We start from the raw sequence: 22308 nt of genomic DNA on the forward strand, positions 1-22308 counted from the left end.
AGTGTGTGCGTGCGTGTGTGTGTGTGTGTGTGAGAGAGAGAGAGAGAGAGACTAAGAGAGTTGGAGACAGGAGTGTACATGTGCCTGTGTACGGATGTGTGCTAGTTAATGACTGGGAGGACCTGAGCGTTGGGTCCTGTGTGTGGTATGAGACAGCATGTGGTACCAAACCACATTCCAAAGGAGGAGCTCCTCAAGGGAGAAGACAACACTCATTCGGATGTGTGGCCAATCTGCTATGAATCGGTTGTCTGTATGCAAGCATGAGTACAGAGGTGCGTGTGAGTCTGTGTGTGCACATCGCTTCTCGGCCTTTTGGCTAAGATCAAGTGTGGAGTCCGTGTGTGCCTGCGTGTGGGCCAGTGGGGAGCTCATGTGAAGCCGGCTGTGGGTGTGCGTGAGAGTCCATGGGAGAATGTGTGTGCACAGGGAGGGGGTGGGGACGCTGCTCAGCTGCAGATGGGCTTTCAAGGTCTCCAAGAAACAGTTTTGTTTCCTAAGTGACTGGCCTCCTGGGGCCTCCAGCCCAGACTTGAAGGTTGTTTCAAGATCATGAAAGAGAGAGAGGAGGAGGGAGAGTGGGAGGGAAGGAAGAGCTGGGAGGCTCTATCACCCCCATCATCCCTCCTCCCACCCCCTCACCTCACTTCTCTGCCTCAGTCCTGATTTGGGCCCAGCTCTCCAGCCCTGCTCCTCCGGTCTTCCTCTCGGCTGCCAACCCCCTCTGGGCATCTCTCCTTCTTTTCCTTCTTCCATTCTCTCTAACTCTCCTTTTCCTTTTTTCTTTAGGGCCTGTGGTCTTGTCACTGCTGTCAGGCTTCTGAGGTCTTCTGGGAGTGTGGGTGGAGTTTTTCTGCTTCCAAAGGGAGTCCATCTTGGGGGATGAGATGAGAGCCGGGAAGGCCTGGGGTGGCCATGACAAGTGTCCAAGAAAGATGACTTCTCACTCTTTCTGCCTTTCCAGCCCTCTGTCCTCCCACTCCCTCAGGTTATAGTGACCTATTAAAAGGTTGGGATCGGCCAGGGGTGGTGGCTCATGCCTGTAATCCCAGCACTTTAGGAGGCCGAGGTGGGTGGATCAGGAGGTCAGGAGTTTGAGACCATCCTGGCCAACATGGTGAAACCTCGTCTCTACTGAAAATATAAAAATTAGCTGGGAGTGGTGGCACATGCCTGTAATCCCAGCTACTTGGGGCACTGAGGCAGAAGAATCGCTTGAACCAGGGAGTCGGAGCTTGTAGTGAGCCAAGGTCGTGCCAGTACACTATAGCCTGGTGACAGAGCAAGACTCTGTCTCAAAAAAAAAAAAAAAAAAAAAAAAAAAGGTTGGGCTCTGAGCCCGAGTGGCTGTCCAAGTCCTGCTGCTGCCTCAGTTTCCTCACTGGACTACAAGCATGGTGTCGAATTTTCTCCCCATCTCTCCTTTAACATCTGCTCCTCTGTTTTCTTTTTGGTCTTTCTTTTCTTTTTACTTTCTTTTATTATTATTATTTTTATCTGTTAAACCATTCCTTCAACATGGTCTTTCTTTTCAGGCTACTCAAAGTAGATTCTAAAAATCTCCTCTGGCTGGGCGCGGTGGCTCATGCCTGTTTTCCCAGCACTTTGGGAGGCTGAGGTGGGTGGATCACCTGAGTCCATGAGTTCAAGACCAGTCTGGGCAACATGGTGAAACCTGTCTGTAATAAAAATACTAAAAAAATTAGCTGAGTGTGGTGGCATGTGCCTGTAGTCCTAGCTACTCAGGAGGCTGAAGTGGGAGAATCACCTGAGCCCAGGGAGGTAGAGAGGCTGCAGTGAGCCAAGATTGCACCACTGTACTCCAGCCTGGGCAATCTAAGTGAGATCCTGTCTCAAAAACAACAACAATAAAAAAAAAAAACAAAAACAAAAAACAAAAACAGCAACTCTTCTCTCTCCCTTAAAAAAAAAAAAAAGACAGATTCTCACTGTCACCCAGGCTGGAGTGCAGCAGCACAATCAACTCACTGCAGCCTCAACCTCCTGGGCTCAAGCCGTCATCCCCCCTCAGCCTCCAGAGTTGCTGCATCTATTGGCACATGCCACCACACCCAGCTGGTTCTGTCATTTTAATCTCTCCCCTACTGTATTTTTATTATCCTCTTTATTGTTAAAACCACACTGTAGGCCGGGCGCGGTGGCTCAAGCCTGTAATCCCAGCACTTTGGGAGGCCGAGATGGGCGGATCACGAGGTCAGGAGATCGAGACCATCCTGGCTAACATGGTGAAACCCCGTCTCTACTAAAAAATACAAAAAAAACTAGCCGGGCGAGGTGGTGGGCGCTTGTAGTCCCAGCTACTCGGGAGGCTGAGGCAGGAGAATGGCGGGAACCCGGGAGGCGGAGCTTGCCGTGAGCTGAGATCCGGCCACTGCACTCCAGCCTGGGTGACAGAGCAAGACTCCGTCTCAAAAAAAAAAAAAAAGAAAAAATACAAAACCACACTGTATAGAATTTAGAAAATAGGATGAAAAAGCACCCAGAAGCATTTTCCCCAGTCTCTGCCTGTGCTGAATTCCCACCTCCTTTTTTCCTTACTTCTCTCTGGATTCAGATAGCTCCATGTTGTGTTCTGCCTGTGCCTTCCTCAGGCGGAAGTCCCAAGGGAGAAAAAGGAAAGAACCCATGGTGTGGCCTAGGGGGCCGGTGTCAACCCTCCCAGGAGCGTGAAGGCCCTGGGCTATTCTGTGTCTGCTTTCCCTCCTGCCCTCTCACGGTCCCCACCTTGGTCCAGTGCAATGGGCGCTTGCCTGAAAGTCAAGTCAGCTGTGACTAGTCCTGCTGAAGCCACTAACCACCTGTGTGATGTTGGACAAGAGGCTTCTCTACTCTGACCTTGGCATCTTCATCTGAATGACAAGAGATTAGAAAATCTGTGAGTAATCCCAGCACTTTGAGAGGCATGAGGTCAGGAGATTGAGACCATCCTGGCTAACACGTGAAACCCCGTCTCTACTAAAAATACACACACACACACACACAAAATTAGCTGGGCGTGGTGGCAGTCCCCTGTAGTCCCAGCTACTCGGGAGGCTGAGGCAGGAGAATTGCTTGAACCTGGGAGGTGGAGGTTGCAGTGAGCCGAGGTTGCGCCATTGCACTCCGGCCTAGGTGACAGACCAAGACTCTGTTTCAAAGAAAAAAAAAAAGAAAAGAAAATCTCTGAGGTCCCTCTCCAGTTCTGATGATCCCCAAATTCCAAGCTACTTCCTCCTCAGTGCACAGCTCAGCTCCAGTAAGAACCATCAGTTGGAGACCTGTGTTCACAACGAGATCCAAGGGGGTAGGTTCTCCTATCTTGTTTGCTAGCATGGAGGCAGGTGCTCCTATTTTGTTTATTATGATGACTCACAGAAATGAATCGGATCTCTTTAACTCTTGGCATGGGAAAAAGGAAGGGCTCAGGTTTGAGCAAAGACTACCTTGGTTTCTTACATAGCACCACTGTGAGAGGTGGGACAGGGTCTGGGTATCTTTGGGGGAGAAAGGCAGGGCTGGTGGTGAGACTGGGAAAACCTGACATCTCTTGGCTGGTATCTGATCAGCAAACACCAGGGGAGTCTGTTTGCAAAGATTCTTTGGGCTGGGAAAAGTGTATTGAGGATATGGGGAGGATGGGGTTAATGGGCCTTGCTGTGTGTGAGGAGCAAGGGTCACAGCTGGACCCTCAAGGGGTCCTGTTAGCCTTTGATTCCATCTGGGCAGGGAGGGAGGGGCCCCCCCAGCCCCCTGAGGCAGGTTTGCTTTGGCCAGAGATCTGACCCAGCCACTGGCCCAGAGCACCCCGCCTCCCCGCTTCCCCTATCAAGAGGCAGCTGGCTTGGCCCCCAGCCTCCTTCTTCCTACCTCCTTCTTCCCTTACCAGGCCCCCTCCACTTGGCCCAGGATACAGCTCTGTTTATCTGCCTGTCCCCTGTGGCATTTTGTATGCTCAGAGAATTCAGGATGCCCTGCAAACATCTGGCACACAGGGCCACTGCCTCCCATAGCAGCCTCTCCTTGGAATTTCAGGGAGCTTGGCCTCCTCTGCACCTCAGTGTCTCTGAAAGTCCAAGATTCTTTTACTTTTGTGCTGCTGTCTGGATGTTCTCACCACTGCCCCCTTGAGGAATGTGAGTGCCCTCTGGGTGACTTAATAAACAGAACATGTGCTTTTTGATGCTATTGCATCATTTAGACATTCAACAAGCATTTGTTGAGCACGTACTATATGCTATCTTCTATGCAAGGCACTAGAAAGACACTTACAATCAAGGCAAACAAGGTCCCTACCCTCATTGTCCTTTCTCTCAGAATCTCATGCCATTTAGTCACTAGATCCCCCCACCCATTCTCGATCTTGTCCTCCCAAGCTCATAGTCCTCAGGGACTCCCCACTTCCATTTCCTCAAACTTTTCCCACTTCTTTACCTCTATTTTTGCTGAGTGAGGTTGAGTGGGCTTGGCTCTGCCTCCTGCCTAGATGATTCTCCCAACCCAATGACACGGGAGCAAAGGCTGGGCAATGGCGTATTGGAAATCATATTGGAAATCACTGTGGATTAGACTAGAGGGAGGCCAGAGACTTTCAGTGTGGGACTTGCTCTACCATTAACCAGCTGTGTGCACTTGAGTAAGTCCTTTACCCCTCGTCAATAAAGTAGGGGGTGGAGGGTTGGACTAGCTAAGGATTCTCACCCTTAGCTGCATGCTAACATCCCATGTCCAGGCCTCATCTTCAGGTACTATGTTTTTAATTGATCTAAGGTGGGGCTTAGGCATCAGTGTTTTGTTTTGTTTTGTTTTTTGAGACAGAGTCTCACTCTGTCGTCCAGGCTGGAGTGCAATGGCACGATCTTGGCTCACTGCAAGCTGTGCCTCCCAGGTTCAAGCGATTCTGCTGCCTCAGCCTCCCGAGTAGCTGGGATTACAGGCAGGCACCACCACACCTGGCTAATTTTTGTATTTTTAGTAGAGACAGGGTTTGACCATGTTGGCCAGGCTGGTCTTGAACTCCTGATCCCATGATCCACCCACTTTGGCCTCCCAAAGTGCTGGGATTACAGGCATGAGCCACTGTGCCCAGACTCATCAGTATTTTTTTACTCCCCAGATGAATCAACAGGCAGATCTGAGAACCACTGAGCTAGATTGTCCCTAAGATCTATAGCTCATCATAGCTAAGTTAGCGAGCACTTATTGTAGATTGCACGTTTGTGTCTCCCCAGAATTTACAGATTGAACCTCTGCTGTGATGGTATTAGGAGGTGGGGCGCTTGGGAGATAATTAGGTCATGAGGGTGGGATTAGTGCTCTTTTAGAGGAGGCGTGAGAGAGCTTGCTTCCTCTCTCTGCTCGCCACCATGTGGGGACACAGCAAGAAGGTGGCTATCTGCAAACCAGGAAGGGACCCCTCATCAGATACTGGATCTGCCAGCACCTGGATCTTGGACTTCCCAGACTCCAGAACTAATGAAGACAACATGTAGTACTTATCTTAGTCCTCAAAACTCTATTTTACAGATGGGAAAACTGAGGCACATAGATCCTAAGCTTACCCAAGTAGGGGGGCTGGGGTTCAAACCTAGTTACTTTGTTTCCAAAGCCTGCACATTTAACTTCCATGCTATAAGGACCCACTGAAGCTTCTCCTTTGGGTTCTTGTCCCCAGGAATGAATGACCAGAACTGTCTGGATGCAGTGGCAACAGTGAGGAGTGCTCCAGAAGATAAAGGGGAAGAAAAAGTGCCAACTCTTGTGCATCTGTGTTGAGCCAGGTATTGCTGGCTGCTGGTTGCTCACCATTGCATTTTAGAGGGTGGTGGGAGCCCAGAGAAGGGGGAGATGGTTCTCAGTTGGAAGAATCAGAAAGGTCTTCATGGAGGAGGTGGCATTCTAGTTGGGCCTGGACAGATAGGTAGGATCTGACTTAGAGAGATAAAGGAGAAGGAACAATGTGAGCACAGGCGCAGAGAGTGGAAGCACTCAGTGCACAAGGAAGAAATATGGATGGTAATACTGGAAATAGATGTTGGAGCCATTTCATGGAGGGCCTTGAATGCCGGAGTAATTGCCACTCTAATTGCTAGTGTTTCCTAAAAAGGCTCTGATGATAAGAATCACCTGGGTACTTGTTAAAACTGTAAAAGAACAGGGACATTTCTTCAAGATTCTGATTCATGAGGGTGGGCGTGGAGAGTGGGAATCTGTATTCCTACCACCAAGCAAGTTTGAGAAATATTGCTATAAACAATATGGAGCCACTTAAAGTTTTTGAGCGGGGGAGTAATCTCATTGAAATTGTGTTCTAGGAAGGCTCATTTGATGGCAGGGTGTGTGCCTGTACGTGGACAGGGTGTTGGGCTGGAAGGGAGAGACTGATGGGGGCTATAGGTGGTGACAGTCTGGAGCAAGACAGAGAGGTGACAGAGATGGATGAAAAAGATGTTTGGGAGGTAGAATTTCAGTATTTGGCAGCTGATCGGACATCAGGGTAAGGAAGGCAGCAGTTGGAGACGGTGGGTGTGGTGAGGACATTGGTGCAAAGTTAACTAAAATAAGGGTAGGGGAGAAAGGAGATTGGGAAATAAGCCGCAAGTTTGCTTGGGGGCATATGAAGGTTGAGGTGCTCCAGGCAGGGCTTCAGATGAAGGCACTCAGTGGGTGATAGAAATGGGGACTGGAGCTTGGGAGAGGGCATGGGCCATAGGAATCCCCACATGGAGGTGAACATTGAGCCAGGAGAGCAGAGGAGATGGCCCAGACAGGGACTATCCAGCTAGAGGACAGAGGTCTGTGGATCCTGGATAATAACACCTACGGTAAAGGAAGAGGATCTGGGAGATGGCAAGGTAGAGAAGACAGAGAGATGGAAAATTAGGCTGAGAAGAGGGGCCAGGAAGCTGAGAGAGGAACAAGTTTTAAGGGGCAAAAAACTAACAGTTTCAGATTTCAGACGCCAAGGGGAAAAGAAAGCTGGTCACTTTTTTTTTTTTTTTGTCAACTCAGAGGTCACTGTTGTGTCCTTTGGGAAAACCATTTCCATGTCAGGTCAAGTTTGGATATAACCTGTGGAGGGTTGAGGAGTGTGGTGAGGAAGCTGAGGCAGGCTGTAGGTTACCCTCTCCCAAGGGGATTGTGGGAGCTGGAAGGGGAAAGAAGACTGGGCAAACTGAGACAGTGGATGGGGGAAGCCAGTGAACAGTAGAGACCCATTTAGAAGTCTCCTCTCCTTTGTCACTGGTCCCACTCTGCCTGTGGGCCCTAGCTTTGATCATAATGGGGCATCATGATACACATGTTTTCATTCCATCTTCACAACAATCCTCGAAGAGATCAGCACTCTAGTAATTCTCACTTTACAGACGATGACATTGAAGCTAGAGAAAGTGAGTAACAGGATTCAGGCTACACAGCTGGCAAATCCAGGTCTGTGCTGTCTGCTTCTGAAATCCCAGCCCCCAAGCTTTTCACTTAATTGAAAACACAGAAGCTTTGTTTCTTACGCCTGAGCTGCTGATTGGTAACCTGGCTCATCCCCTGATTTCCAGGTTCGTTCTGGCCGGTCCCCTGCCCCCAGGGCTATCTAGTTCAGGAGCTGGGATCCTTCATGCCAGTGCTCAGGACCTCAGTACCAAGTGGATTCCCTGTCACCCTGCCCTGCTGGCTGGTTAGACCTCTACACCTTTGTCATCTCCCAGCTCCTTCTGAGGACAATAATTTGTATGGTACAGATGCAGCCTGTAACATGGCTGAGGACTTGTGCTGTGGAGTCAGAATGCCTGGAGAAGAAATCCTAGGTCTACCACTAATTGGACATTTTTTTTTTTTTTGAGACAGGGTCTTGCTGTGTTGCCCAGGCTGGAGTGTAGTGGTGCAACTGTGGCTTACTGCAGCCTCACCTTCCTAGGCTCAAGTAATCCTCCTGCCTCAGCCTCTTGAGTAGCTGGGACTACAGTTGATGCCCACCATGCCTGGCTAGTTTTTTTTCTTTTTTAAATTTTTAATAGTGACAGGGTCTTGCTTTGTTGCCCAGACTGGTCTTGAACACCTGGCTCAAGCAATCCTCCGGCCTTGGCCTCCCAAAGTACTGGGATTACAGGTGTGAGCCACTGTGCCTGGCTTGGACAAATTTTTTAGCTTCTCTAAGCTTCAATTTTTTTTAACAGCTCTAACTTACAGAGTCATTTTGAGAATTACAATGCCCAGTGAAGGTTAGCAATTATTTTGTGCTCTTGATTTCCAATGTCCTGGCCTTCAGACTGTAATTTCTTTTTCAGCTTGATCTGATCTCCAGCACCCTTCCCTTCCTACAGGACAGAACTCAGCCTTTCCTAGGCTGCTTGGGAAGCCAGCTTGGGTTGTTTGTCAAGGGATGGAAGGTTCAGGTTCTGAAATAAGAGGAGGAACTTTCTATCAGTTGTAGATGGAAGTGACTAGTGTACGATGGACTCCAGAGGAAATAACAGTGTGCACTGTGGAGGCGACATGACCACCAGAGAGGAAGGGCCCAGATTCCCTCTCTTGTCACTCGGTGTGTTCTCACTCCCTCAGTCACTCAGCGAATGTCTATTGAGCTTATACTCATTGCCAGGAAACTCTGTAAGCTTTGGGGAAGGGCAAAAAAGAGTTAACAGTAGCCTTGAGAAGCTCACAGCCAGGATGGAGAGGCAGATATAAACAAGCCCTGTAATTACAATGCAGAGTGGGAAACTCTACCAAGGAGCTGAGAACAGGGTGCAGTGGGAGCAAGGGGGTGGGTCGCGCTAGCATCAAAACTCTAGGCCCCCACTCTTTCCCATGGCCAGCTCGGTCACCCCCACTGTTCCATCTGTTTCTTTGTTTTTGCAGAGTCTTTATTTCTGGCTTTGTTTTCCCTTCACTTTCCTAATAGAGAGCCTTTGGAAAAATTCCACCCTTGTTTCAGTTGGAACAGGGAAAAGGAGAATTGTCTACTCTTCAGCCAAAATAGCCAAGGGGTGCCGGGTTCCTGGAGAGTCCAGGTGGTCAAGCGGAGGAAGCAGGGACTGTCGCGAGGGAGCCAGGGGAGAGCCTGCAGCTCAGCGCGGCAGGCATGGGGCAGGGAGAGGTGAAAACACAGGAGGAGCTGTGCCTGGCTGGAAGGCCCAGGTGGCTGTGTGCCTCAAGTCCTCTTTCAGAGCTCTCTCTGCATCGCCTGGCCTCCGTTCTGATTGGAAGAGAGAGTTGAGACTTCTTCCACTTCAGAGAATCCTGTAAAGCCTGGTTACATTGCTCTTTCCCCACCCAGGTAGCTGTGAAGGACTGGGACGCCAGAGTTAGAAGTGAGTCTTTGACATTATTCACAGCAGAGGGCTGTGTGTGTGTGTGTGAAATCCCTCCTTTCCCTCCCTCTTTCCCCATACCACCACACACACAACGCTCATTGTTCCCTGGGTCTTCAGGTCTGCATTCATCCATTCAACACATATTTATTGAACACTCACTATGTGCTGGAAGCTGGAGCTGTGTAGTGGAAAAAGTTATTTCAGAAGGTTGCATAGGCACCAGATATGCATGTGTGTGCCTGAATATATGTACATGTATGTATGTATCAATGTGTCACTTGGTGTGTCCTCACTTCCTCAGTCACTCAGCAAATGTGGGCAGGCTAGGGAAACAGGAGGGGGAAGGGAAGAAGAATGTTTGGGAAACTGAAGTTTGGGAGTCAGATAGCTTGCGTTTGCATCTGGATGCTACCATTTGCTAGCTGTGTGACCTCAGGTAAATTATATGAGCTTTCTGTGCCTCTGTCTCCCAGCTGTAAAATAGAGATACTCGTAGTATTCACCTCACGGGGTTGTTGTGAAAGCTGAATGAATGAACGTGCACAGAGTGTGTGCAACGGTGCCCAGCATGAAGTAGATGCTCTGTAGGTATTAGCAATTGTTGTTCCCTTCTCACCCCACTCAGAGCTGGGTGGAGACAAACTCGTAAATGACTGGCAGCCACCTGGTGCTACCCACCTCCTGCCCCCTGAGCCTCATCTACAACACTCAGCCCACAAACTTCTGTCTAACCAAACCACCGCCATCTCCTGCCCTTGGCTGACCCCCACCCCACCCTAGGCTGCTCAGTTAGAGAAGAAGTAATATCACACAGTGGGGGTTGCTTCAGTCCCACGCTACCCTCCAGACATATCTGAGTTGTCAGTTCCCTCTTAGCAGACTGGGAATGGAGAAGTGGGATGGGTGAGCATCTGGGGAGGAGCCCAGGCTCCCAGGTGCCCACCCGATGGGACTGGGGAACAAATAACTTGTCAGGAGGTCAGGAGGGAGACCGAGGGGATTCCAGCTCCGAGGAATCCATGCATGGCATTCGAGCGTGGGTGGCAGCTGGCAAGAATCCTTGGTTCAGAAACGGCAAGGCCGCCGCAGGAGTCAGGGCCAGGTCATGCCAAAGCCCCAGTGGCATCGTGGCTCTGCTATTCTTGAACAGCTGTGCTGCTCCCCTTGGCACAGGGTTCAAGAATGGGGGCAGGAGTGTGGGCTTAGCCAGGGCAAGAGGAGGGTTCAGAGAGTAGACATGCACACACACACACACACACACACACACACACTCCACCATGAAGAGGCAGACGCTTGGCTCAGGGAGAAAAGAGGGGAGGGAGAGGGTGGAATGCAAGTGTGTGTGTGTGTGTGTGTGTGTGTGTGTGTCGGGGGGGAGATGGCTTTGTAGTTCTGTGAGTATTTGGTGTTTGGGTGTGCATAATGTCTCTGTGTTTATCTTTGTATGTGCACTTCTGTTTCAGTGTGTCTCTGAATGAGTTTGTTATCAGGGCGAGGGTAAGTTTTTGCACTACCTCTGTCTCTCACTCTGCTGGAGCCTCTCAGCAACTCAGCAAAGAGAATTTTCCCTTCTGGGAGGGTGGGAAAATATAGCTCATCAGGGCAGTATGGGCCAACGCTTTATAAACACACACAAATCACAGGACATTCCTGTGTGTGATCCTTAGCTCCCCACAAAGCTAGGGTTGGTTGATACACATTTAAAAGAGAGAGAGCTGAGTTCTATGTGTATGCGTGTGCCATTTCTATATGTCTGACTGTCTGATGAGCATATGTGCTTATGGATTTGATATAGTTGTCACTTTGTCCCCATGGCAGTATCTGTGTCTACAGCTTGGTATATACTCATGTGTGCTGAGCTCATATTTAACTGTGTCCCTAGTGACATTTGTCTTCAAGCAGCAACATAACAGGAGTTAGAAGCACAGGCTCCACAGTGAGGCGATCCAAGTTTCGAATCCCTGTGTGGACAGCAACTAATCCATTAACCTTGGACAAGTTTCTTAACTTTTCTATGCCTCAGTTTTCTCACAGGCATAATAATAGCACATGAGTATAAATGAGATCACATTTAGTGCCTGACACAGGTCAGCATATGTGAATGGTCCTGTCTTTGAACGTGCTCCTCTCTGAGAGCTGTCTCCTTGGTTGTGACTGCAGTGTGTCCCATATCAGCTGGATTATAAACTGCTTTTGGGCAGAGTGTGGGTCTCAATTATCTTTAACAATACTCATGACACCTCAGTGCCACCTTGGTGCCTTGTCATCTCGAGGTGAAATGAGACCTGTTTCACGTGAAACAGGACCAGTGTCGGATGCAGGCCCATGCCTGGGGTGGTATATGGGGGGCAGGTGGGAAGCTGGTGATGGTATTGACAACACAGCCCAGCCGGGCATCAGAGTCCCTCACGGTCACTGCTGCATGCCTGCCCAGGTCTCTCTGCAAACCCAGGCTCCCTCCTCCTTCGTGTCTCAGTCTGGCCTGGAAACTCACTGAAGGGCTTGCTTCCTCCTTTCTCTGCTCACCCCACCCTAGGGCACCAGCCTAGGTGCTGGGAGGCCTGTGTGTGTTTTTAATGGATGAGATGAGTGCTCTCCAATCTACACCATGCATCCTTGTTTTTGCAGCTTGCATTTGCGCATGGCTCTGTGGGGGTGTGTTTCTGGGAGCCGTCTTTCTGTGTGATCCCCGCTCCATTACAGTGGGGACATGTGTCCGTGTGTGTGACGTGCCTCGTGCCTGGGGTTTGTTCTCCTCCCCCAGCTTTCCCAGTTACATAAGCAGCTGAGGGGTCCATCAGGCCTGGGCTGTGGGCTCCCCCTGCTGGCCGCCGCTGGAACCCGCAGTCTGGGGAGGGACCTGCTAAAGACACTGCTCTCTCCTTGGGCCTTATCCCCTTTGGAGGGAGACACCAACCCAGCTCTCAACGCCAGCCTGCCCCCAGCTCCTTCGACATCCCAGGCCGCGGGGTAAGAGAGGATATCTCACCTCCCTGAAGACTTCTCTCATCATGCTTATACCGGGGGTTGGTTATGACTTGTTTATGAAATGTATCCCTAACATATAGAACTATGTTCCCTGAGGGCAGGGGAGCAGGCCTGCCTTATTTACCATGGCACCTCCAGTACCCAGTACAAGGCCTGGCCCAATCAATATTTGTTGAATGACTGAGTTTACAGGGTAGAGAGGCTTGGGAGTAGGGACAGTGAGGTGTAGGAAGATTTGGGGCTTTGGGGATAGACAAACCTGGGCTCAAGTCACCCCTTAGCCACTTAAAAACTGTGTGGCCTTGGGCAAGATACTTAACCTGTCTAACCTCAAGTTTCTCTTCTGTTAAATGACACTGCCTTGCAAAATATGCTATAAGGACTAGGACTAATATCCAAAAGGGCCTTCTTGTGTAAGCATTTCATAAATGACATCTGTTATTATTACAATTGGTAATGTCTTTCATCCCTCAAGCATCATGAAGGCATTAAATCCACTCGATAATTAAATCCACTATAAAGGGAGAGACGTGTTCTTCCAAAAGCTTCCCTATGAGTTTCAGTTTTCACATAGCTCAATATGGCTGTGGATGGATTTAAATGATGAGGCTCTGGAGCAACCAGGCTGTGGATATTTCAAAGCGGGAATAAACAGGCACCCTACTGCCCTGTTCATGGGCCAGTGCTGGCAGTCCTGGGAGGTGAGAGCTGAACCTCTGATCTCCCTTCAAGGCCCCAAACATTTGGCCTCAGTTTCTCTGGCTTCTCCAGGGTTCCCCAATGTGGCTTCTACTGGCAACCCCATGAGCATCTTCTCAGAGGCAGGCACTCTGCCACGCTTGAGGAATACAATGTCAAGGAAGGTCTGGTCTGGCCTGTGCCACTTACCCTCTCTGGGCCTCAGTTTCCTCTTCTGTAAAGGGGGGGTGAGTGAGTGGGAGGGAAGAGGGGAGAGGGAGGGTGTTGGAGGGTAGAGGGTGGTAAATGGGCTCTGGGATCACCTCCCACTGACAGCCACTCTGACAGCCTTGGCTTTGCAAACCTGGCCATCTCTTCTCCCCATTTTGGTCTCATCCTTCCTGCCCGTCCCCACTCCCCATCTTTACAGTTCAGGAAGAGACAGAACACCTGGGAAGGGTGCCTCCTCCATTCTCCCACCTCCAGGGCAAGCCCCACTCTTCCCAGAACAATGTTCATCTCTTCCCACTGTCACTGAACAGAGACTCCTTCACCTAAACGCCAGGTCTAAACTAGGTCTAAATTAAGCCTCTTAGGGAGCAGTTCAAATGATAATTCAAAAACTAAAACAAAATAATCCTTCGTTATCTCCCACTTCGTGTTAGTTTCCTGTGCCAAACACTTTATGTACATTATCTATCATCACAATAACCCTTTGGGTGGTGCGATAAACCTCAATTCAATTTGCAGAGGAGAAAACCGAAGTTGAAGGAGGTTAAACAACTGGGCTAGGATCACCCAACCCAGAAATGACGTCACATGGACGGCCGCCTCTCCTAATCCATTTTTCTTTTGGTTTTGCCCTCTGAGGGGGTGAAAAACAGGTCTCCAGTGACCTTCTGGATCCTGGAAGCGCCCTTCAGCTCAAACCCTTCGCATTCAGGAACTCCTGGGTTCCGCCAACCCCTACTTCAACAGGGTTTGCAGCGAGGACTATGGCTCAGAGAAAATAACTGAATTCTAAATGCGTGGCCACAGCCAATCCCAGGGCCCCTGCACCTAATTCTCCAGGAAAGGCTGGCAGGTGCGGGGTGGGGTGCGCTCTGTGCGAGGGTGGGTGGGAATTTCGATGCGCCGAGGTGCAATTAGCTCTCATGCCGGGGCCTCGGGCGGAGCCAGGGCCAGGGGCGGGGCGAGGCCGGGGTCCACGGCGGAGTCAACTTTGGAGGCTGACGTTAGCCTGGGGGGACGGGGAAGGGGTGGGGCTTGGGACTGGGGCGGGGCCGGGTCCCGGGGCGGAGCCAAGATTGTAGTCCTACTGTAGTCCTGGTGGGGCGGGGCGAAGGAGGGGCCGGAACTGGGGCTGGGCCGAGACCCGGGGCGGAGCCACGGCTGGAGTCTTGCGGACGGGGCGGGGCGGGGCGGGGCGGGGAGGGGAGGGGCGGGACCGGGGCGGGGCTGGGACTCGGTGCGAAGCAAAGGTGAGTTTCGAGGGGCAGGGCGGGGCCGGGGCCAAGTAGGGAGCAAAGGACTGAGTCTGGCGGGTGGGGCGGGCCCGGCCAGGGCTGGGTCCGGGGCGGGGCGGGCTTAGACGGGGGGGGGGAAGGGGCGGTGCCGGCGGGCCGGGGCTAGAATGGTCTCAGAACTGCCGAGGGCTGGAGGGAAAGCAACGGGAGGGGCGGAGGGAGGGGATTCGGCAGCTCCAGCTCAGCTCGCTCAGCGCACCCACGCCTCGCTGCCCAGCTTCCTGTCCCCAACCTGGGCATGCGCCCCCTACCCCATCGGCCCCCCAGAACCCGCGCCATCCCCCGGAGCCTCCCCACAGCTGGCCGTGCAGGATGGGCGCCCTCAGGCCCACGCTGCTGCCGCCGTCGCCGCTGCTGCTGCTGCTACTGCTAATGCTAGGTAAGCCAGGCCCCCGTTCCGGTTCCCGGCCCCGCCGGGCAGGTGCCTGCCACCCAGCACCTCCCGAGCATTTCGGGGCTCCTCACATCCTTCTCTGTCAGGCGTATCTCCAGCCTCCCCGGGGTCGGCGGCCAGCTGCGCTTTGTGGCTGCCCGCCGAGCCAGTCTTTGGAAGAGTGCAGGCACCCCAGCTCTAAGCTAGGGAGTGGGGCACAGGGAGGACCCACTAAAGTGCTGCCCCAGGCACTGCTTGGCCTCCTGGGGCAGGCCCCACTTCTCAGCTAGCATACCCACGTCCTGGAGTCGCTGCACCAAATGCTGCGACTCCTTTCTGCCCCACACTCAGCTCCAGGCCTGGCCTTGGGTGCCCGCCCTGCGTGGGCAGTGCCTGCCCAGCTTCATAATTGCCCTAGAGTTGGCTGGAGGCCCAGAGGCCAGTTCTGCCCACGATCTTTGAAGTAAGTCTCTCCCAATTGCGCTCCACACACTTCATCAACTGGAGGCAGTTCTCTCTCTCACCCCCATCTCCACCCCAGGTTGGGTCCCTCTTTGCCTTTCTTCCTCTCTCCCAAATGGCACTTGGCTCTGCAGCCACCCATCAGTTTTCACACCCGCTTAGTTCCAGCTTCCTTGCCTCAGGAGAAACCAGGTTGCATGGAGACTGATCCTGGGATCTCAAAGCACCTTGTACCTGCTGTGGTGGGTGTTCGTGGTGGGTTGTTCTGGGCTAATCTTGCATGGATACATGGGGGTAATGACAGTGGAACTGTTTTTGGCCTGAACTGGAAGGCTGCCTGTAGGAGGTGGTCTGGGGAAGAGTATGGCGTGGAGAAGTGAAACTGCCAGTACAGATGTTGATGAGGCTGAAGCCCTTGAAATGAGAGTGAAGCGTGGAGGTGGGGATGGTGACTTCAGAGCTGCTGTCGTCGTCAAGGCAGAGGCTGAAGGTAGCCCCAGCTGCCTGTTTCTAGACCAGGGCTCCACAGTGGCACCAAGCAAAGCCTTCCCCTGCTGCGGGTCCCTGGGCCCTGCAGGGCTAGGATGAGTCCTCTCCTTGGTCCCTGGGCACGTGGCAGGAGGATGTACAGAGAGGAAGGCTCTGTGGGACCTGGGTTGCCTAGCACTTGGTGTGTTTTCCCCGGTGGGCAGCATGGAGCAGGGAGGAGCCCAGGGAGGTGGGGAAGTGCTGGCCTGTGGTTGAAAAAGGAGCACTTAGACATCTGAGCACCCACTGCCTGTGGGCACTTACATTCATTTCACAAATGAGGAAATTGAAGTAACTTGCCCCAGAGAGCACATTTAGTGAGTATTGGGGCTAGGATTTGAACACAGATCTGATCCCAAAGCAGGCCTCTTTGCTCTCCCTTTCCTCGCTGCAACTAATACAGAGGAGGGGAGAGAGAGCTGTGTGGCAACTGATTTCCTAAGGCTGTGGAGGTGACTTTCCCATAGGGATCTCCAAGCATCAGCAGTTGTGGAGCCAGGAAGATGGGAGGGGGCCTTCTGAGCAGTCTGCCCCGAGGCAGTCAGGGAAGGTGTCAGCCTGGCCGTCTCCACCATCACCCTGATTATGAAACTTGCCTGGCCTGGGGCAGGGCTCTCCTGAGTCACATACGCACTCATGCACGGTCAGAGCTGGAGCTCTTAGTTCTCCTCCAGTGTGGAAACCGAGGCCTAGGACAGAAAGAGACTGGATCCCAGGCCACACAGCTGGGCATGGGGATGGTGCTGGAATCCCACTTCCTGACTGACAGCCTGTGCCCTTAACAACAGACCATGAGTTCTCCCTGTGACTCAGCCAGAGGATAAAGGAAGGGGCTAGGAGCCCAGCAGCAGGGGTGGGGAAGTTCAGAGGAGCCGTTCTAGAGAAGCTGGAGGCTAGAGTTTGACCACAGACTCCTGGGCATTTTCCTCTAGCTTCTGCGGAAAGTCCATGGTATCCCCCTGGGAGGCCTAAAAGTGACACTCTGGTTGGTGAGGTCAGTCCCTTCAGGCCTGGCCTTGGAGTTTCCCCATTTTCCTCCCTGGTTTTGCCCCTCTGGAGGAGTATATGGAAGCCATCTAGGGACAGCATGATCTTGGCTAAGATATTATACTTTTCCTGCCTTACCTTTCTCATCTGTAAAATGGGGAGGGGGGGAGGGGTAGCCTAGCCCTCTTTACATTCTGAGGTTCTGTGATTTTATCTAGTGGGAGCTATGGAAGGAGAGAAGGGAGGAGCTAAGCCCTCTAAGTCTGCCAGGAGTACCTGCTGGGGTAGAGTTGGGCATAGGGGTGGAGTAGGGTGAAGAAGAGAGGTTTGGCCTTTCTGAAGGGAGAGAGATGAGAAGGGGCAGCTGGGGATTTAATGCCTCCCTACAGAAAGAGAGCCATATATGTAAATGAATGCATACCATATGCAAATGAAGGCTTTGTTAAGGAACTGGGGCAGGCGCCTTGTGTGTCTGCTGGGCTAGCCAGGAAGGTTGGCAGGCACTGGAGGAGGGGACCTTCTACCCCCAATGGCGAGGGCAGAGCCTGGATCTTGCCCCAGAAGCCCCAGCTGCCTGGGCAGCCCTGTGGGGTGAGAGAAGCAGTGAGCTCATGGCGCAGCTGGAGGGGGGAGGGCATTGTGTGGTGAGAACTGACTGGGCCTGTGCCCTTTCCAGCTAGGGTCACTGGCTCCATTGTCTGGTCCAGGTGACACAGCTGAGCCAACTAGCACTTCTGAGCAAGATTCCCAGCTCCCCTCAAGCAAAGGAGAGGGACATGTAGTCTCAGAATTCCCCAGCCAGAAGGCTCCCCTGGCCAGGCACTGAGGAAGGAATGGCAGACATGGAGGTGGGTGAGTGGCAGGGACAGATCAAGGTTTAGCTGGAACCAAAGCCTGGTTAGGTCAGGAATCAGATGTACTCCTTTCTGCCTTCAGGTGCTCTGCTTCTAGTCCACCAGAAATGGGATGCATCTAGGTGCCAAGGCAATCCTGGGCCCGTGCCACCTTCTTGAGATCCAGATGTCTTATATCACAGCATCCCTTTCCTATTCTCAGAACAGGGTCCAAGCTGTGGACCATCTTCCCCAGGCGTCCTTTCCTTTTGTAGGCAGAGATCAAGAATGGTGCTTGTGGTGGCAGAGGGCATGGAAAGGGGAACCAGGCATCTCCAACTCCTTCTGCCTTTCCCTACAGGAATGGGATGCTGGGCCCGGGAGGTGCTGGTCCCCGAGGGGCCCTTGTACCGCGTGACTGGAACAGCTGTCTCCATCTCCTGCAATGTGACTGGCTACGAGGGCCCTGCCCAGCAGAACTTCGAGTGGTTCCTGTATAGGCCTGAGGCCCCAGATACTGCACTGGGCATTGTCAGTACCAAGGATACCCAGTTCTCCTATGCTATCTTCAAGTCCCGAGTGGTGGCGGGTGAGGTGCAGGTGCAGCGCCTACAAGGTGATGCCGTGGTGCTCAAGATTGCCCGCCTGCAGGCCCAGGATGCTGGCATTTATGAGTGCCACACCCCCTCCACTGATACCCGCTACCTGGGCAGCTACAGCGGCAAGGTGGAGCTGAGAGGTACTGGACCCTGGGATGGGATGGGGCCACACACCCTCTCAAGGCAGAAAGTCAAGGCCACAAGTGACCTATCTAACTGCCCCTTAGGTTTTGTAGCCAAGGAACTTGAGGCCCAAAGAGGTTAAGTGACTTGCACAAAGTCACCCAGTGACTCAGTGACTGATGTGGGACTCAAACCCAGATTTCCTCACCCAAGCCAGTGCTCCTCTGATCATATCTAGACCCCTCCTGGGAGAAGAAGGGTCCTTAAGTTGTCCATTCCCCTTTCCATTCCCAAGAACAAGGAAGACTGCTGGGTTGAATAGATTCTACTCCTGGACAGTACAGGACCCAGATCTGGCAAAGAGAGGAGAGTTAGGGAAGGAATGAGACTATGTGACATTCTCACTAAGTTTCTTTGTGTTCTGAGAAGGAAGACAGAACCACTTTTCTCAGTATTCAGTCTCAAACATAAAGGTGAGTAGGTGATGGGCTGGTTCTATGAAATTCAACAAGTATTTATTGAGCGCCTGTGCTGTGCCCAGTACTGCACTTGGCACCACTGAGTTACAGAAGAAATAATACAACATGGGATCTTTGCCCTCTGAGAGCTCACAGTCTATTTAGGGAGATAGGCTGTACACAGGAAACAGTAACAAAGGCTGCCAGCTCCCAGCCCTCCCTCACTCCAGCTGTTCTCTCCAGTTCTTCCAGATGCCCTCCAGGTGTCTGCTGCCCCCCCAGGGCCCCGAGGCCGCCAGGCCCCAACCTCACCCCCACGCCTGATGGTGCATGAGGGGCAGGAGCTGGCACTGGGCTGCCTGGCGAGGACAAGCACACAGAAGCACACACACCTGGCTGTGTCCTTTGGGCGATCTGTGCCTGAGGCACCAGTTGGGCGAGCAACTCTGCAGGAAGTCGTGGGAATCCGGTCAGACTTGGCCGTGGAGGCTGGAGCTCCCTATGCTGAGCGACTGGCTGCAGGAGAGCTTCGTCTGGGCAAGGAAGGGACCGATCGGTACCGCATGGTAGTAGGGGGTGCCCAGGCAGCGGACGCAGGCACCTACCACTGCACTGCCGCTGAGTGGATTCAGGATCCTGATGGCAGCTGGGCCCAGATCGCAGAGAAAAGGGCTGTCCTGGCCCACGTGGACGTGCAGACACTGTGTAAGTACCACTTATACATCCCACTGTGGGAGCTGGGAGGGACAGTATCCTGGTGGGCACTGTGGCCACAGGGGGTACCAGATAGCTATCATCTGATGCCAAGGAACTCATCTTCCACAGAGTGAGCAGCCTTGTTAGCATTTCTTCCCCCTCTGCCCTTGATGGGTTTTCTCTGCTCAGAAATTGGGTATAGAGATAGGAGGCCCATGGCTGAGGGGTGAGATTCAAGCCCCCAAGTAGAAAGATGATCATACCCAGTGAGGGGCAGACAGGAGGTTTTGAAGTTGCTGCTGTCAAGGAGGAAACAGAAAGTTGGGAATCAGGTGCCTCTGTGTCCCCTCCTGCCTCCATGACACCTCTCCCCCCTTCCTGTGTTTCAGCCAGCCAGCTGGCAGTAACAGTGGGGCCTGGTGAACGTCGGATCGGCCCAGGGGAGCCCTTGGAACTGCTGTGCAATGTGTCAGGGGCACTTCCCCCAGCAGGCCGTCATGCTGCATATTCTGTAGGTTGGGAGATGGCACCTGCGGGGGCACCTGGGCCTGGCCGCCTGGTAGCCCAGCTGGACACAGAGGGTGTGGGCAGCCTGGGCCCTGGCTATGAGGGCCGACACATTGCCATGGAGAAGGTGGCATCCAGAACATACCGGCTACGGCTAGAGGCTGCCAGGCCTGGTGATGCGGGCACCTACCGCTGCCTCGCCAAAGCCTATGTTCGGGGGTCTGGGACCCGGCTTCGTGAAGCAGCCAGTGCCCGTTCCCGGCCTCTCCCTGTGCACGTGCGGGAGGAAGGTGAGAGGGGGCTGGGCCCTGGACAGGGTTTGAGAATTAATTGTCCACCCCTTTTCCTTCTGTTTCCACGTCCCCCTCCCTCTCCATCAGCTGCTTGCATGCCACAGCCTCACGCTCCTCTTCTACCAATATTGCGGGAATACCCTGAGTTTCCTGCAGCAGTGCTTGGCAGCAGCTCTAACCCCGTGCTCCCTGGCCCTGCACCCTCTGACCCCACGTCCTTTGTTCTGCAGGCGTGGTGCTGGAGGCTGTGGCGTGGCTAGCAGGAGGCACAGTGTACCGGGGGGAGACTGCCTCCCTGCTGTGCAACATCTCTGTGCGGGGTGGCCCCCCAGGACTGCGGCTGGCCGCCAGCTGGTGGGTGGAGCGACCAGAGGACGGAGAGCTCAGCTCTCTCCCTGCCCAGCTGGTGGGTGGCGTGGGCCAGGATGGTGTGGCAGAGCTGGGAGTCCGGCCCGGAGGAGGCCCTGTCAGCGTAGAGCTGGTGGCGCCCCGAAGCCATCGGCTGAGACTGCACAGCTTGGGGCCCGAGGATGAAGGCGTGTACCACTGTGCCCCCAGCGCCTGGGTGCAGCATGCCGACTACAGCTGGTACCAGGCGGGCAGTGCCCGCTCAGGGCCTGTTACAGTCTACCCCTACATGCATGGTAAGTGACACCCCCTCCACCCTCTTCACTCTGCCTTCCTCCCGGCCCCTGCTGCTGGCCTTCCCTTCCCATCTTCTCACCCTCCTGCTACTATTTCTCTCCACCTCCTGTCACATGAAGTCTCAAAAAATCCAACTTCCAGCCCTGCAGTGCCCACCTGCATGGGGTCCTCTGTGGTTGATGCTGACTTGCATGCTGAGGGGGCAGGCTGTGGGCAGGGATAGGGGTGCCTGTGAATGGTGAAGGTGGGTTCAGAGAACTTGATGGGGAAAGTGTAGAGGCAAGTGTGATGGTGGAGGATGATGGCATCCTCTCTGAACAGTCATACTCTCTCCCCCAGCCCTGGACACCCTGTTTGTGCCTCTGCTGGTGGGTACAGGGGTGGCCCTAGTCACTGGTGCCACTGTCCTTGGTACCATCACTTGCTGCTTCATGAAGAGGCTTCGAAAACGGTGATCTCTTACTCCCCAGGTGAGGGAAAAGAATCCCCCAACCTTGTTTTCACTGGGCTTCCCACCACCAAGTCCTGAACCAAGCTGCTCCCTCCCAGGCTCCACCTGGAGGAGGAGTAGGCAGCTCAGATCCACAGGGCCCCGTTAAGGGGTGGAGGCCACGAGGGAGCCCCACGCAGGGCCCTCTGTCCTTAGCCCACGCTGGGCGCCCTTTTCAGGTCTTGCAGGTGTCGACGGTCTTCCGGCCCAGCTCCAAGCCCTCCTCTGGTTGCCTGGACACCCTCTCCCTCTGTCCACTCTTCCTTTAATTTATTTGACTTCCCACTACCCAGAATGGGAGACATGCCTCCCCTTCCCCATTCCTTCCCTCTCAAGCCCCTCCCTCTGGCCTTCTGTTCTTGGTCTCATAGGGATCCTGTAGGGAGGCCATTCCCTGTCCTGGAATTAGTTTTTCTAAAATGTGAATAAACTGGTTTTATAAAAAGCAGGCTTGGCTGTGTCTTCCCTACCATGAGACTGTAAAAGGCTCAGGGTGCATAGTAGGGAGGTGGTTGGGGGTTGACAACCTATTCTGGACGACCCAGGCCTCTCTTCCCACCACAAACACCATCTGGCCTCCGCGGGCCATGCCACCTACCCCAGGAGGGGACACCTGGGTTCCATCTGCTGCCTGAACTGTCAGGGCTGAGACAACTCCTGATTGGACTCCTACTTGGGGAGGGAAGCATAGAAAAGGAGGGTAGGTTCCAGCTGCATGTGGTCCCCCCTCCCCAGCTTCTCCCATGTTAAAGGGCATGGGCCTCCAGGGGCAGTGCCTTTTCTGAGCTCCCTAGACTTTGCCCCACTCTTCTCATTC

The 22308-nt window shown here is 53.2% G+C and overlaps 1 protein-coding gene across 4 annotated transcripts; it reads left to right on the forward strand.

The window, feature by feature from the left end:
- Positions 1–14597: 14597 nt before the first annotated feature.
- On the forward strand, positions 14598–21939 carry IGSF8 (immunoglobulin superfamily member 8). 4 transcript variants are annotated; one of them, XM_033196517.1, is made up of 7 exons: positions 14598–14876; positions 18042–18419; positions 19104–19565; positions 19946–20353; positions 20587–21000; positions 21341–21471; positions 21671–21939. In XM_033196517.1, the coding sequence occupies exons 1-6, from the start codon at positions 14810–14812 to the stop codon at positions 21454–21456; spliced, it is 1845 nt and encodes a 614-aa protein (XP_033052408.1). In that variant the 5' UTR covers positions 14598–14809; the 3' UTR covers positions 21457–21471; positions 21671–21939. The 4 variants fall into 4 exon arrangements, with proteins under 4 accessions (XP_033052408.1, XP_033052410.1, XP_033052409.1 ...); XM_033196519.1 differs by lacking the exon at positions 14598–14876 and adding an exon at positions 14950–15574; XM_033196518.1 differs by lacking the exon at positions 14598–14876 and adding an exon at positions 15515–15587.
- The last annotated feature ends 369 nt before the right edge of the window (positions 21940–22308 follow it).

This window comes from Trachypithecus francoisi, unplaced genomic scaffold (assembly GCF_009764315.1).
Source record: "Trachypithecus francoisi isolate TF-2019V2 unplaced genomic scaffold, Tfra_2.0 Lachesis_group5, whole genome shotgun sequence".
Lineage (NCBI taxonomy): Eukaryota > Metazoa > Chordata > Mammalia > Primates > Cercopithecidae > Trachypithecus > Trachypithecus francoisi.

Bases quoted from the DNA above. Each gene is read 5' to 3' on its own strand.
- IGSF8 (XM_033196516.1), top strand. From the start codon at position 15,696: ATGGCGTGGAGAAGTGAAACTGCCAGTACAGATGTTGATGAGGCTGAA. The intron at 18,420-19,103 runs GTACTGGACCCT...TGTTCTCTCCAG, and splicing joins CGGCAAGGTGGAGCTGAGAG to TTCTTCCAGATGCCCTCCAG. The intron at 21,001-21,340 runs GTAAGTGACACC...TCTCTCCCCCAG, and splicing joins AGTCTACCCCTACATGCATG to CCCTGGACACCCTGTTTGTG.